Source organism: Protopterus annectens, chromosome 3.part1 (genome assembly GCF_019279795.1).
Source record: "Protopterus annectens isolate FY-2018-M chromosome 3.part1, PAN1.0, whole genome shotgun sequence".
Lineage (NCBI taxonomy): Eukaryota > Metazoa > Chordata > Ceratodontiformes > Protopteridae > Protopterus > Protopterus annectens.
The window spans coordinates 1,398,116,917-1,398,131,867 of record NC_056732.1 but is presented as its reverse complement, the minus strand read 5'-3'; the positions used below and the strand labels follow the sequence as shown (position 1 = coordinate 1,398,131,867).

The 14,951-nt window shown below is 38.8% G+C and overlaps 1 protein-coding gene across 1 annotated transcript in view; it reads left to right on the top strand.

Moving 5' to 3' along the window:
• The first annotated feature begins 1,972 nt into the window (after positions 1 to 1,972).
• Positions 1,973 to 14,951, top strand: part of LOC122797789 (myelin regulatory factor-like) — a 617,672-nt gene continuing 604,693 nt past the window's right edge. The window contains exon 1 of the mRNA XM_044066309.1: positions 1,973 to 2,218. Coding sequence (XP_043922244.1) covers positions 1,973 to 2,218 — 246 coding nt within the window. The remainder of the gene's footprint in view (positions 2,219 to 14,951) is intronic.

The window sequence follows — 14,951 nt, the reverse complement described above, 5'->3', positions numbered from 1 at the left end:
TCCTGTTTACACAGACCATGAGCTTGCCTAATTTTTCCTCCTCTCCTCAGAATAAAGGAGGGAAAATATTGCATTCTTTGGATGTACATAGACAGCTCAGGTTTTATTTGAATAAAGCCAAAATTATCAGAAACTCTGACCAGAGTATGGGTTCTCCTGTTTCTAAGCAAACTGTTTCTAACTAGATTTCTAAGCCTATTTCCTTTGTTATTCTTTCTGTGGCAGTCAAGTCCAGGCTCCAGCAAAGGCACATTCCCTAGAACTCCAGCTTCTTTTAGGGCTATCTTCAAGGGTATGAACTCAAGATCGTAGGATCAAACAATCATATGGGAATATAATAAAGGACAAACTAAACCAACCAACATAAAATAAACAGACTGCTTCTGGGTAGTCCACAAAACACAGCAAGTGTTTTAAAACACTTATTTAATGTAGAAAAACGAACCTCGGACACACCATAAACTTAAACGCACTTCCAACTCACTGTTAGCTTTACAGCATTTTCGTTTGTATAAAATGCCAAACTTCTTCAGAAACAAGTCCTGCCTGTTCCTTGCTAATTTGAAACGTTATCTATTACGTCACATGACTACTTCAAGTTAATTAATTCCTTCGTAAAGTGTCTTTCCTGTTTAAACCATTTCAGTTGTTATCTGATCAAGTTAATCTTGTGCATGTGTAAATACGTAAACCACGTGAAATAAAAACAGTTAATAACAATTACTAAACTAAGGATCTAAATACCAAATCTATGTTATTTATTTTAATACCTATATAAAAATGTTAAAAATGTTATCTACCAATATAAAAATAAAAATCTCTTTAATACTAGATGTACTCATGGAGTAAGTACCTATACGTGTGCCAACAAATAATAACTTTATACACTAAATACCTCATATTTGATTTGTCTAAGTCACCTTAAAAGACTCCCTAGGTTTAAAATACATGCTATAGAGTGTATTTCATTTAAACATCATATGGGAATACTTGGCTAACAACCCTAAAGGGCCTTTTTAAGCCTAACCATGCTTCCCAGATATATCCTTGAAATAGCAACTTGCTCTTCTATCCACACTTTCACTAAATATTCCAAACTTGATGTTTTCTCCTAGAGTATAGCAGGGTATGCTAGGTCTATACTTCAGGGACATTTAGACCATAGCTCAGCTCAGTCTTCCTTCTCCCTTGCTTCTTCAACAGCTTTGGGAATTTCCTATCTATTGGTAATACTGAAACAGTGATCCAAGGAAGGGCATAGTACAGTTGTGTCAGAACTTAGCATGACAGTAGATGTTTGACTGATCACTGTTACAGTGTTACATCTGACCCTCATTTCCCCTTTTCTTCTGTGATTCTAACCCCCCCCCCTGCTTTATCGGTTGTACATATATGTAGAGTTGCCTCTGCTTCTGCTTCAGTTTCTTTGGTCTAGGACAAGAACATTCTGATGTAATTTTCCACCCATACATAACATATGTCCTCTTGGTTCCTTCAGGATAAGGTCATATGTTGGACATACAGTGTCAAAGTGAGGCATCCAGGCTTTGGTATGTTGGCTGAACATACAGCTGTCATTTGCAGGATATCCCATCTGTTAGTAAAACTGTAGCAGTGATCATTCATACATCTACTGGTATGGTACATTCGTACATGACTATCCTTTCTTCAAACTTCTTCTGAACTGCTCCATTCCCTTTCCAAGCCTAGTAATTTATCCCAGGATGGAAAATGGCATTCAATCTATTAACCTGAACAAGAGCTTTGTTTTAAACAACAGCCAGCACAGTTGTTAAAATCATCTGCCTTCAGAGTGAATTTGATGTACCACTTCAAGTATTTAAGCCAACCTGTGGGAAAAGTAAATATTTCACTAGTGAAAAGCAACGCTTTAAAAAAAAATCATGGTATGGACCTATATTTTTTCCTTTTGGAATACATAGTCCAAGCTGGCAAGTTTTAATTATCCATGATGATTCAAGGCAGACCAATATCTGTTAACACAACTTCCTTCTTTTGCAGACTCGTACCAACTTACAAAGTGGACGCTGATAAGGGGTTCAATTTCTCAGTTCCAGATGATGCTTTTGTGTGTCAAAAGAAGAACCACTTTCAGGTTACAGTTTACATTGGCATGATGGGTGATCCCAAGTATGTGAAGACACCAGAAGGCCTGAAAATTATTGAGTGTTTCTATTTAAAGCTTCATGGTGTGAAGGTATGTGGATAGGAAAATCTTTTGCTAGAATATAGAATAAAAACAATGTATTAATTTGTGTTCCAAGTCATTTTGTGTTTCAGAGTCTGTCATAGTGTTGTCCTACTTGTGGTAGCTATTCCTCACATAGTAACACAGAAAAAAGTCTTACAAAGAAATACTGAATCCAAAAACTGGGATTACCCTCCTGATATATGGCCATGTGTTATGTAACTTAATGAGAAAGGTGATGGTCAAGATTTTAACTGGACTCACAGACTTTGGTTTAAATTCTGTTAATCCTTGTTGGTTTATTTTTCTGTATTCAGTTTGGTTGTTCTGAATATGATTCCACTTGTTTGGTCTGTGTCGTTGTCATTTTCTAAAGTATTGAATAACGTATTTGATTCAGGAGTGCTATATATTAGACTGTTGCAAACTATTATTTTTGTAAGGTATTGGGCACTGTGTTCACCTTACGTTTGAAAAACCTCAATTCAAAACCCAGCAGAAGTATTGCCTACCCATAGCACCATTTAGCAAGGTCACAGTTTTAGTTATTCTGTTTTGAAATACTGAAGTGTGTTACAGCACTGGAGCGTCACTCTCTTTGGTTCTGAGAAATTGCTTTTAATATCTCTGAATGTCTAAACAGACTTGATGCTTCTTTCATTCTTTTCATCTGGCATTAATCACCCGTCATACTTTCTGATTTTGGACCGAGATGCTTTGATTTTTGCATTAATGACATGCAGTCATGCAATGAAGTGTTGTGGCTGCAGTATCTTATGGTCTTTTCTAGATGACATTATACTATAATTTTTAGTTTCGATCAGGGTTGCTTCTGCCACTGGCTTTTAATGGCAAAGATATGAAGTGATAAGGTTTGTTGGTAGCTCTGATATTTTAGCTGTGGTGATTTAATTAGTGACCATTCATTACATCTACCTCACTGAATAGCTCAGTTTTTAATTCTTTGATTACCGAGGATATAACAACATATGATAGCTGACTGTCAGTCTTTCCTGGCTTGAGTTGTGATATAAAATGGAGATTTGTGGAAGATATGAGAACTTGTTGGTGAATGATGTTTGGGAGAAGAAAGTTAGATTCAAAGGCAGTGCAGTAGAATCATCACTTATGATGACAACAGGTAACAGGATATTATGATTTTTTGTTGTATGCAAAGCTTTTGTTCAGTGAGGAGAATGTTTCTTTTAAATTCCATTTAGTGTCCAAAACCTAGGATGGAAAATATGATTAAGACATTTTGTAATGGAAGGAATTTAGACAGTTTGAAAGACAACTGACTAGTCTTTAATTGTATGGTCTAACTCTACTTTTTCATAAAAAAAAAATCACGGCTATTCTATAATAATTACTTCTTAATTCTGTTTGTGCAGAGACGTTCTAGAGAAGTGAAAAATTTTTATTCTTGGCAAAATGTAGGAAGATAAAAAGAGTTCCAAAACAAACCAGCTTACCTTGTAATTATATTCTTTTTGTGTCTATTGGGCTTGTTGTGGTTGAAGGTAGTGACTCTAAGCATGGTATTAGCATTATTTATGCATATTTGAAATTAATTGTAAAAATAATGTTTATGTATATTTTATACTTGAGATGTCAATTTGTTATTTCAAAAATGTAATATCTTTCCATTTCAGCAAACTCATCTGTGAACGATAGAGCATCTGGTGTGCGTAAATCAGTTATTTGGTAATATAGAAACATAGGTGGTTACTAGGCAGAGAGGTCATTTCAAGCCTAGCTGTTTCATCCCGATGTAATACCATAGATACTCCAGTCGATACCCAGGATTGTATTTAGTAATGATTTTCATTGTCCAGGAGGGTTGTGGGTGCTATCCCCAGTAAGAATTTACAGTGCTCCATACATTTGTCCAGGATCCTTTTGAACAGTGTTGTAAAGGTGGTCTGCTTTACATGAATTGGCAGCCTATTTCAAAGATGCAGCAGTCAGTGGTAGACAAATCTGTCCCTCCAGCATGTCCTATTCAAATGGCAGGTCATGTTTAGGTCACTGGAATGGGTAGCTCTAGTCCAGTTTGATTTATGGATGTGCAGCAAATTCATTAGGTTTGGGTCGAAGATTGCTGTGTAAGCCAGGCATAAGTCTCACCTAAGAATTCTATACAATACTGAGTATAGTGACAGGGACTTTAGTTGGTCTGCATAAGGCACATGCTGGAGTCCCCTGATCATCTTAGTTAGAAACCTCTGAGGTCTCTCCAATTGCTGCAGGTACTTTGTACGATACATGCCGAAAGGGGAGTTATACTCAGTTATGGGCCTAATTAGTGATGAGTACAGAGCGGTTATAACCTGCTTTGCTGTAGAAGCAATGTTTTTGCTAATCAAGTGTGCTGCATAGAAAGCCTTTCTTGCTACAGTAGACACACGTTAGTCAAAGTTAAAGTTGCAGTCTACTTATGATCCCACATCTCTTACCACCTGCTATTAAGTGAGAACCTGGCAAAATTTGAAGCCCGTATAAACCCTGAGAACACTTCTGCCTATGCACAACTGTTTACAGAAACCCTGTTCAAGCATGTTAATAGCTGCATAGAGGCAGCTGTACTCACCAGAAAAAAGTACAGAACTAACTCAAAAAAACAAGCCACCCTGGTGCAATCACAAAAGCAGTCAGCTGTATAACAGGAGGATGAAAATCATGGCAAAAATTAGGAGGTGCAGCACCCAGAAGGATAAAAGCACTCTCAAACTAAACAAACAACTCAGAGGACAAAGTCCATCAAAGCCAAATTTGAGGTAAGTTTGGCCTCCCAGGTCAAGGGCAACCGCAAAGCATTCTTTAGCTATGTCCGCAACCTCAAAGGCAATACACAATTGTGTGCAGAGCTCATTGTAAATGGAGCCACCAATACTGAGCCAGAAGATATAGCAAACCTCCTGGCTGATAAATTCAGTTCCAACTTTACTCCTGTCTCCCCCTCAACCTTCCCACAGGAAGTGTCATCAAATAGAACTTCCCCCTACTATCACTAGGGAACAGGTCCTTAATGCTCTCTCTAAGACCAAGAACACTGCATCAGTGGGCCCAGACAGTATCCCAGGATGCTTCTAAATAGCATCATGGCCTCTGAATTACTATTTAACTGTACCCTCCAAACAAGCTTCGTGCCTTATGAATGGAGAAAGGCAACAGTCATCCCTCTGCACAAAGGTGGGCCATCTACAGACCCTGGAAACTACAAACCCATAAGTCTCACTAGTCTTATATATAAAGCCATGGAAACTATTATCATGGAGAAGATCAACAGAGATATAGTAAACCTCCAGACACTGGACTCAACCCAGTTTGGTTTCGTCAGGGGCAGATCATGCCTACTCAACCTGGTGGACTTCAAGAAGGTCACCACAGCAATGGATAAGGGCAAAACACAGTGCCTACCTTGACCTGGCCAAGGCATTTGGCTCAATACCCCACTTGGGCATTGTTGAAAAATTCAAAAGGTTAGGTACAAACCCGTATGTCACCCAGTGGATAGCCAACTGGCTCACAGACAGGACCCAGGAAGTTAGAATTGGGGAGTCCACCTCTACAAAGAGGTCAGTCACAAGTGGAGTCCTTCAGGGATCAGTCCTTGGACCACTCCTTTTTGGCATTTACTACTCAGAAGTCAAGGCCAATGTCAGTGGTCTCTGGATAACTAATTTTGCAGATGATTGCAAATTAGGAGCTGTCATTGAATGTCACACTGACACAGTTTTTCTCTTTGGGGGCTGACACAGACAAACAACTGGTGCCAGAGTAATGGACTAAAACTAAATGCCAAGAAATGCATAATAGTATCCTTTGGGAAGTCATCCATCCCTGGTAACTCTCATACTGACAACACACCCCTTAGAGTAGACCCAGTAGTCAGAGACTTATGGACACACATAGAAAGTAATCTAGCCTTTGATCATCACGTGACTACAGTAGTGAGGAAATTATTTTGTTGTGTGCAACTTATAAACAAAGGTATGGCATCTAAGTCCAAGGAAGTGATTGTTCCACTGTATTCAGCATTCATCACACCTGTCATTGAGTACAATGCCCCCTTCGGAATGTACCTAACCAGGCATATCCAACAAATGGAACATCCATAGAGGTTCCTCACTAAAATAATACAGGTTGTAAGCAATATGTCCTATGCAGACTGCCTCAAAGCCCTATCCCTGTATTATGTCCCCTACAGGCTTTTGAGGGGAGAGCTATGCTTGGTATACAGGGCATTGTCAGACCCCACTCTGATGGACCTCCTGCATATCCACAAAACAAACAGTACCAGAATTATCCGTTCTAAAGACGTAAACCTTGCCTGTGATATAAACAGGACCTGCTGGAGAGAGAGGTATGTATCCCAGAGACTACCCCATGTGTGGAGCAGCATCCATATGAAGCAGAGTTCCTCCCTAATCCAATTCAAGTGCAGCTTGGATAATTGGATGGGAAACTGGAAATTCATCCCTGGTTTGGCACCTAGGTCTCTGATGCAAACAGGTAACCTGTAAATGGTCCATCTACCAGGACCATGCTTACACTAATCAAGGGTATCAGAACTTGTCAGAGATTTGGGATGCATGGCTAGGCTTAAAAAGGCCCTTGTGGTCATTAGCCTAGTAAACCCCTATGAACTTCGTAGGTACATATGACATTGTTGTTAATTTGATAGTGTGAAGTGACATTGTTTTTACTGAAGGGAATGATGATGCATTTCTTTGCATTCAGTTTGAGACAATGACTATGACACCAGTCACAGGTCTGCTTAAGACCCTCTTGAAGTATACTGACATAATTTGGGGATTCAGTAACTGCACCCAGTTTGCAGTTGTCCGCAAACTTTGTCAGCCAAAGCCCCTTAGTTTTGGCCTGAACTTCTCAGAAGTACAGTGAATATAAAAAGTGTACACACCCCTGTTAAAATGCCAGGTTCTTGTGATATATAAAAAACGAGACCACAATAAATCATTTCAAAAGTTTTCCCACCTTTAATGTGACCTATAGCCTGTACAATTCAGTTGAAAAACAAACAAACCTGTTAGGGGAAAAATATAAAAAATAAAAAACGTACAATAAGCTGGTTACATAAGTGTGCACACCCTTAAACTAATACTTTGTTGAAGCATCTTTTGATTTCATTACAGCATTCAGTCTTCTTGGATTCACACCTGCAATCAATTAAAGAGACTCTGATTAACCCCAAATAAAGTTCAGCTGTCCTAGTAGGAATTTCTTGACATGTACTCAGTTGCCTGCTACAGCAAATGCCATGGTTCGCAGAGAGCTTACAAAGCATCAAAGGGATCTCATTGTTGAAAGATATCAGTCAGGAGAAGGGTACAAGAAAATTTCCACAGCATTGGATATACCATGGAACACAGTGAAGGCAGTCATCAAAAAGTGGAGAAAATACGGGACAACAGTGACGTTGGAAAGAACTGGACGTCCCTCCAAAATTTATGAAAATACAAGATGAAAACTTGTCAGGGAGGCTGCCAAGAGACCTACAGTAACACTGAAGGAGCTGCAGGAATGTCTGGCAAGTACTGATTGTGTACTACATATGACAACAATCTCCCATATTCTCCATATGTCTGGGCTATGGGGTAGGGTTGCAAGACGGAAACCTCTTTTTACACAGAAAAACATCCAGGCCTGGCTAAAATTTGCAAAACCATACATCAGGTCTTCCAAAAGCATGTGGGAAAATGTGTTGTGGTCTGATGAGTCCAAGGCTGAACCTTTTGGCCACAATTCCAAGAGGTATGTTTGGCACAAAAACAACACTTCACGTCACCAAAAGGACACCATCCCCATGGTTTAACATGGTGATGGCAGTATCATGCTCTGGGGTTGCTTTTCTCAGCTGGAACTGGGGCTTTAGTCAATGTGGAAAGAATTATGAACAATTTCATATACCAGCCACTTCTGGCACAAACCTTCAGGGGTCTGCTAGAAAGCTGAAGATGAAGAGGAATTTTACCTTTCAACATGACAATAACCCCAAGCATACATCCAAATAAACAAAAGAATGGCTTCACCAGAAGAAAATTAAAGTTTTGAAATGGCCCAGCCACAGCCCAAATCTAAATCCAATAAAAAATCCGTGGGGTGACCTGAAGAGGGCTGTGCACAAGAGATGCCCTCACAGTCTGACAGATTTGGAGTGCTTTTGCAAGGAAGAGTGGGCAAATATTGCCAAGTCAAGATGTGCCATGCTGATAGACTCCTACCCAAGAAGACCGAATGTTGTAATTAAATCAAAAGATGCTTTAACAAAGTATTAGTTTGACACACTTATGCTACCAGCTTATTGTACATTTTTTATTTTTTATATTCTTCCCCTAACAGATTTGTTTGTTTTTTAATTGAATTGTACAATTATATGTCACAGTAAAGGTGGGAAAAGTTTTGAAATTAGTTATTGTGGTCTAATTTTTTTATATCACAAAAACCTGGCATTTTAACAGGGGTGTGTAAACTTTTTATTTCCAATGTATATACCAAACAGTAGGGGGTCCAGCACTGACCCTTGTGGCATCCCACTGGTGACAGGTCTGCTGGTTGATGTGGAGTCACCCACCTTGATAGTGTATGACCAGTTTGTGAGCCAGTCGGCAACCCATCTTACAACAAAGGGGTTTACATTCAGTTTGCTACGTTTATTGGTAATGCCTGAATGTGCAAATGTGTCAAAGATCTTTGCCAAGACAAGGTTTACTGTGTGCACAGATTTGCCCTCATCAATGGCCCTGGTCACATTTTCAAAGAAATCCACCAGTTTTAACAGGCAGGATCTGCCTTTGATGAAGCCAAATTGGGTTGGATCCAGGGTTTGGAGGTCACCTATGTCTTTATTTATGAGGTCCATGATAATGATACATTCCGTGACTTTACAGATGAGGATGGTCAGACTTCTGGGTCTGTAATTCCCTGGGTCTGTTGCTAAGCCATCTTTGTGGAGGGGAATAACTGTTGCTGTTCTCCATTCTGCAGGAGCAAAGCCAGTGGTTAGACTGTGATTCAATAGGGTACTTAGTGGTGATGCTAGTTCATGTTTTAGTTTGTTTAGAAGACGGCCTGGGATGCCGTCTGGTCCCATAGAAGCTGTGTTTTTGCCTTAGACAAAGCTTTAATGACCTGCTCTTCAGATATGTAGTGTGGAAGGTGAGTTAGGGGCAACATCATAAGCTATGACAGAGTCGTAATGGTACTTGCTGGCGAGAGAACTGAGTGCATGCATGATCTGACAAATCCTGGCACCAGACAGGCAGCTGACCATGACTTTCTCCTTATCTAACCTGGTGAGTGGGAAATCTGTAGGTCTCACTATGGAATCTCCAGTGACAAGAAAAGTTGTTTTTTGAGTGTTACGCCTTAAGGCCTTGGTAGGTGAGACACTGGTGTTACTACATGTCTTGAGTGCTGTGGGAACTGTGATAGTTGTAGCAGCCTTTTGATTTGCAGGTCTCTGGTGTTCCGCTACGTATTCTGAGAGAACCTCTGCGTATCTTGATTTATGTGTTAGACGTACTGTGCGTGTGAGTAGTGGTAAGATGTGCATGAGCAGTGGTGGGTGAGTTGACAGCCTCTTCAGTGTTAATGTTTTAAGTGGAAGAGAGCAGGGATTCAGGATTCTTGGTGTAGATACATCTCTTGCACTCTGTAGTACAGTGAGTTATTAGTAGAGGGTTGTCGATGTACATGAGGCAGATGTTACACTACCTCAGGAGACCCAAGTGAACAAGGCTGGCAGGAGAAAAAAGGTAGTCTAACTGTCCATAATGCTAGGTTTGAAGAACTGTTATCACAATGGGGTTGCTTTCAGGACTGATGTAGGATCTGCTCTGTAGATGGGTATTTCTGATGGGGGTTTTTTGCTGGTGATTTCTTCAGGCACAGCTCACTAGGGACACTTCTTAGACCACAGATGTACTAAAGATGACGACTACACTAAAGTACTACAGCTGTATCTAAGGTAAAATTGTCAGAATTATTTGTCCAGCTATGACACACAATTAACGAGCAGAAACCCACTCAGATGCAGGACTTAAATACCAGAAGCTAAAAACTTAAAAATATTTTTAAAAACTGAAAAGAACCAATGAGGGTGCTTACTCCAAGCCCTAGAACAATCACCCTTCACCAGACAGGTTCTAATAATCGCACTTCTCTCACAGTGATGCAGAATGGCCCCTTCTAATCAAAGATGGCTTGGAAGATGTGCTCAGAATTTTTAAATATTTAACAGGCACAGTAAGGCAGACAAATGCATTACAAACAGTGCAGTTTATTTTGCAGTATTAAAATACAGTATTAAATAAGCACAACACAATAAAAAGTGCAGTGAAAGTATATTCAAGCAAAAAGAGGGCAACTTATGTTTTTTAGGAAGCTCAGATGCCTCTAGTGACCTGGTATCTCAGCTCAGAGTTGGGGCTGAGAGCCAACCTCAGTTCAGCTTGGTTCAAACAAGCAGAAACCTGCTCAAATGCAGGGCTTAAATACCAGAATTTAAAAAAAAAATCAAAAGAACCAATGAAGGTGCTTACTCCAAGCCCTAGACCAATCACTCTTCACCAGACAGGTTCCAGTCAGCACACTTCTCTCACAAGGGTGCAAAAGGGTCCCTTCCAATCAAAGCTGGCTAAGAAAATATTCTCAAAATACAATAGCCACTACAAACAGACCCAGATACAGCAAACCTGTATCTGAACTATACTACAGCTACTAGCTGTACTAATTTATGTGGGAAACACTACAAGTGTTTTAAACAGCAGTAAAACAGCCGTGAGGTACTAAAACGTATTTAAACAGCAGAAAAACAGGAAGGAGACACTAAAGGATGTTTTAAACAACAAATAATTAGTTATTTAAAACACTGATTGGTGGAGAAACAGAACAGATGTTTTGCAAACAGTGAAAAGTAGCAACAATTACTTTGCAAACAGTAAAAATAGCAAAAAAGCTTTGCAACAGTTAAAACAGCAATAAAATATGATTTAACAAGCAGATTAAGGCAGACAAATGCAGTACAAACAGTGCAGTTTATTTTGCAGTTTTAAAATACAGTCTTAAATAAACAGAACAAAGTAAAAACTGTGGTAAGTAATATAATCAAACAAAAAAAATAAAAAAAAAAAAACAGGCAACTTATGTTTTTTGGGAAGTTCAGAAGCCTCTAGTCATCTGGTGTCTCTGTCTAGAGTTGTGGCAAGTAGCACCCCCCCCCCCCCTCAGTTCAGCTCAGTTCAAGACAAGCAGAAACCTGTTCAAACTCAGGGCTTAAATACTAGAAGGTAAAAAAAAAAAAAATTTTTAAAAACTCAAAAGAACCAATGAGGATACTTACTCTAAGCCCTAAACCAATCACCGTTCACGAGACAAGTTCCAATCAGCACACTTCTCCCACAAGGGTACAGAAGGGCCTCTTCCAATCAATGATGGCTTGGAAAATGTGCTCAGAATACAATAGCTGCTACAAACAGACCCAGATGTAGCAAACCCATATCTAGACTACTACAGCTACTAGTTACACTAATTTTGGTGTGAAACACTAAAAATGTTTTAAACAGCAGAAAAACATTAGTGAGACACTAAAAATGTTTTAAACAGTACACAAATAGTAAGGAGACACTAAAGAATGTTTTAAAAATCAACAAATCAGTTATTTAAAACACTGCTTAGCAGGAAAATCACAGAGAATATGTGCTGTAGTTACAGAGGTGATTTCAAAGACATTAATAAATACTGTAAAGTATAATTTTGACTATTACTTGGTGGTGTGCTGCGGTAGCGTTGTCGCCTCACAGTAAAACGCTGTCCGGTTCGATTCTCAGCTAGAGCATCTTCTGCGTGGAGACATGCGTGAATGGGCATACCTTCGTTGAAGGGTGTGTGTCAGGCCTGGCAAGCCAGTACGTAAAAATCAACTGCCAATCATTAGTGGACCAGAGTTCTGCTGTGGTGACCCCTAACCGGGAAAAGCCGAAAGACACAAACAAACAAACTTACATTTTAAAAACTGCACTAATTATTAGGATCTTTTAGTAATGTATTGTTCAGATTATCAAAACAGAAGACAGCTTGTTCCAGAATTACAGCAAAAGCCTACTATAATCTTTAGGCTTTTTGAAATGTCTAGTAAGTACATGTTGAAAATCTAATTGCTCTGTTTCTGTTTCTGTTGTGTTAGGAAGTATAAGGTAATCTTTACTAGTTAAACAGAATACAGAGACACACAAATGTCAATATTTTATGTATGTAAGTATATCTACAGCTCTATATATATATATATATATATATATATATATATATATATATAGATGTGTGTGTAGAGATATCTATCTATATCTATTCATCTGTCTCTCTCTCTAGATATATATATATATATATATCTATGTGGATATATATGAATAGATGTATATCTCTCTATACACACACACACACACACACACACACATGAATCCAGTTCAAAATGTTGAGCACGCAGTTTGTTGAATGCTCTTATGTGATTTTTTTTTTTTGCCGACTACACAGTTTCCTTAATAGCACAATACATCAACTCTATTAAAGTCAAGTATATCTGAGGTCTGAATGCTATGTAGTTGGCTTGTATGAAGTCAATGACTGTGTGTGGTATTTACAAGCAGGTTGAAACTGGGTGTGGCATAGTAGTAAAATCACTGCTAATACAGCTTTCTGGTGTTGGCCAGCACTGGGTGCAGGATAAGTCAACTGTGTGTCTGGGCAGAGGTAGAATGAACATGTTGTGCTGCAGAATTCACTTAAGCAAAGAATTAGGGACTGGTCCCTTTAAGCCAAAAAGCCATATGCTTAAAGTCAGCTGTTAACCTGCACTTTTCAGTGGTCAGGCTAAACCTAGTATGGCAAAACCTGTTAAATTTTGAGTGAAGAGAAGTCTTTTGGTAACAGAAGAGACAGACTAAGAAAATCCAGTTAGTTCTGAGACGGGAATCCATTGTGAGGTTCTTAATTACCAGTGAAAAATGTAGCAATGGAAATTTAGAGTTGCCTAACCAAATTGTTTCTGGAAAAAGACAGCCTTTGCTTCACCAGTGAAATCCCTGCTGATAAAAGACTTTGTGTTATAATGACTTTATTTGCTTCAGGAATGAAAGCCTTATTCAGTTTGGTTTGTAATTCTAGAGCAAAGGACTGAAGTGTATAGTAAGAGTATTTCTGCATTTGTTTTCCTTTTGTTTCCTTTTTGGTTTCATTGCTGGCAAAGTCAGACTGGTATATGCTTAGTCAATAAAAACAAACTGTTCTGGGAGATATGTCTGCTGACTAAACAGTTTTGAAATTTTGGCTATAAACTGATAGTATTAGCAGCAAGGAAACAATGATGGAAATTCCTGTGATAGATTTAAAAGAGCTTTTTCAGCTCTTATTAAAAAGTGGGTGCCTCAGGCAGGCCAACAAGATGCTAAAAGTTTTTCAGCTTAAGTAGAAAGCGTAGTATGCCAGAACATGTATATAAAAATCTGATAAATTTAAGTATAAACAGTGAACAAAATGAAGGGGGCCATGTCTTCCATTTCCTACTCTAGGTGTAGTAAACAAGTGCATATAGCTAAGTACTGTAATTTGGAAACCAAATCAAACATTCCCATACAATGAGTTGAAAAGAAGGGATGGGATAAAAAGGCAGTAGAGTGAGATCAAGTTACAACCAGAATGGTCAAGACCACACTCTGTTACTGAGCTACTACAAGGCTGATGAAGTGCTTAATTAGAACAGGTGGGCAAGAACTGCAGGAGTTACTAGATTCAGGCAAAATCAAAAATCAGTCTAAGAAGGTTCACCAAAGCCCATTGAGATAGTATGTATCCATAGGGAGAAAAAAATTACATGGGTACACAGGTAGAGGCCCAAACCAAATTTGGGATTCTCCTACACCTGGTAGTTGTGGTTCTCTGTCTCACTCATGGTGTAATAATTGGGAAAGGCTTGCCATGTTTAAGGATCTCTGAAAACAGTGATAAATGGTCCAATATAGCCCCTATAGAAGAATCAAAACTAAGGCAGATTCACAGTTTGCAAGACATACATCCACCTGCCTAGAGCCATATGAAAGCAATCCAGTCAGATTTACAGTTAGTATTATTACAGTGTAAGATACTGATATCTGCATCACTCCTCAGTGCAGGACACACAAAACTGTTCCTATTTGGATATGTAGCCTAATCAAGATGTATGTAGATGAAAAAGAAGAAAAACCTTATTTGATCCTAGGAAAACTGGAGGCCATGTGTATGGGTCATATTGGAATGTAGAAAAAACAACAGGCACGGATTCCACCAACAGATTTATTGTAAAAAAACTCAAATCTCTGACGTCTCGGCCAAAGCCTTCAAGGAAAATGATACACATTCAAAAATATAACAATATATACACCTATATACAAATTAATTATTCAATTATATCCCACCCATCAATCAAGTAATGACTTCCAATTGAACTCCTCATTAAGCCCAAATGGAGACATAGTTTTAAATTTTAAAATATACATAGCTTCTTTCTGTAATAAAAGAGTTTTAACATTCATATTATGATATGCAGAAACACAGACTTGCTCTAAAACAGTACCCTTCAGACCAACACTACTACTCTCATGGAATTGTGCAAAATGTAAAGCTACAGGGCTTTCATCATTAGCATTGTTTATATCTCTAATATGCTCTAAGAGCCTGGTTTTAAATG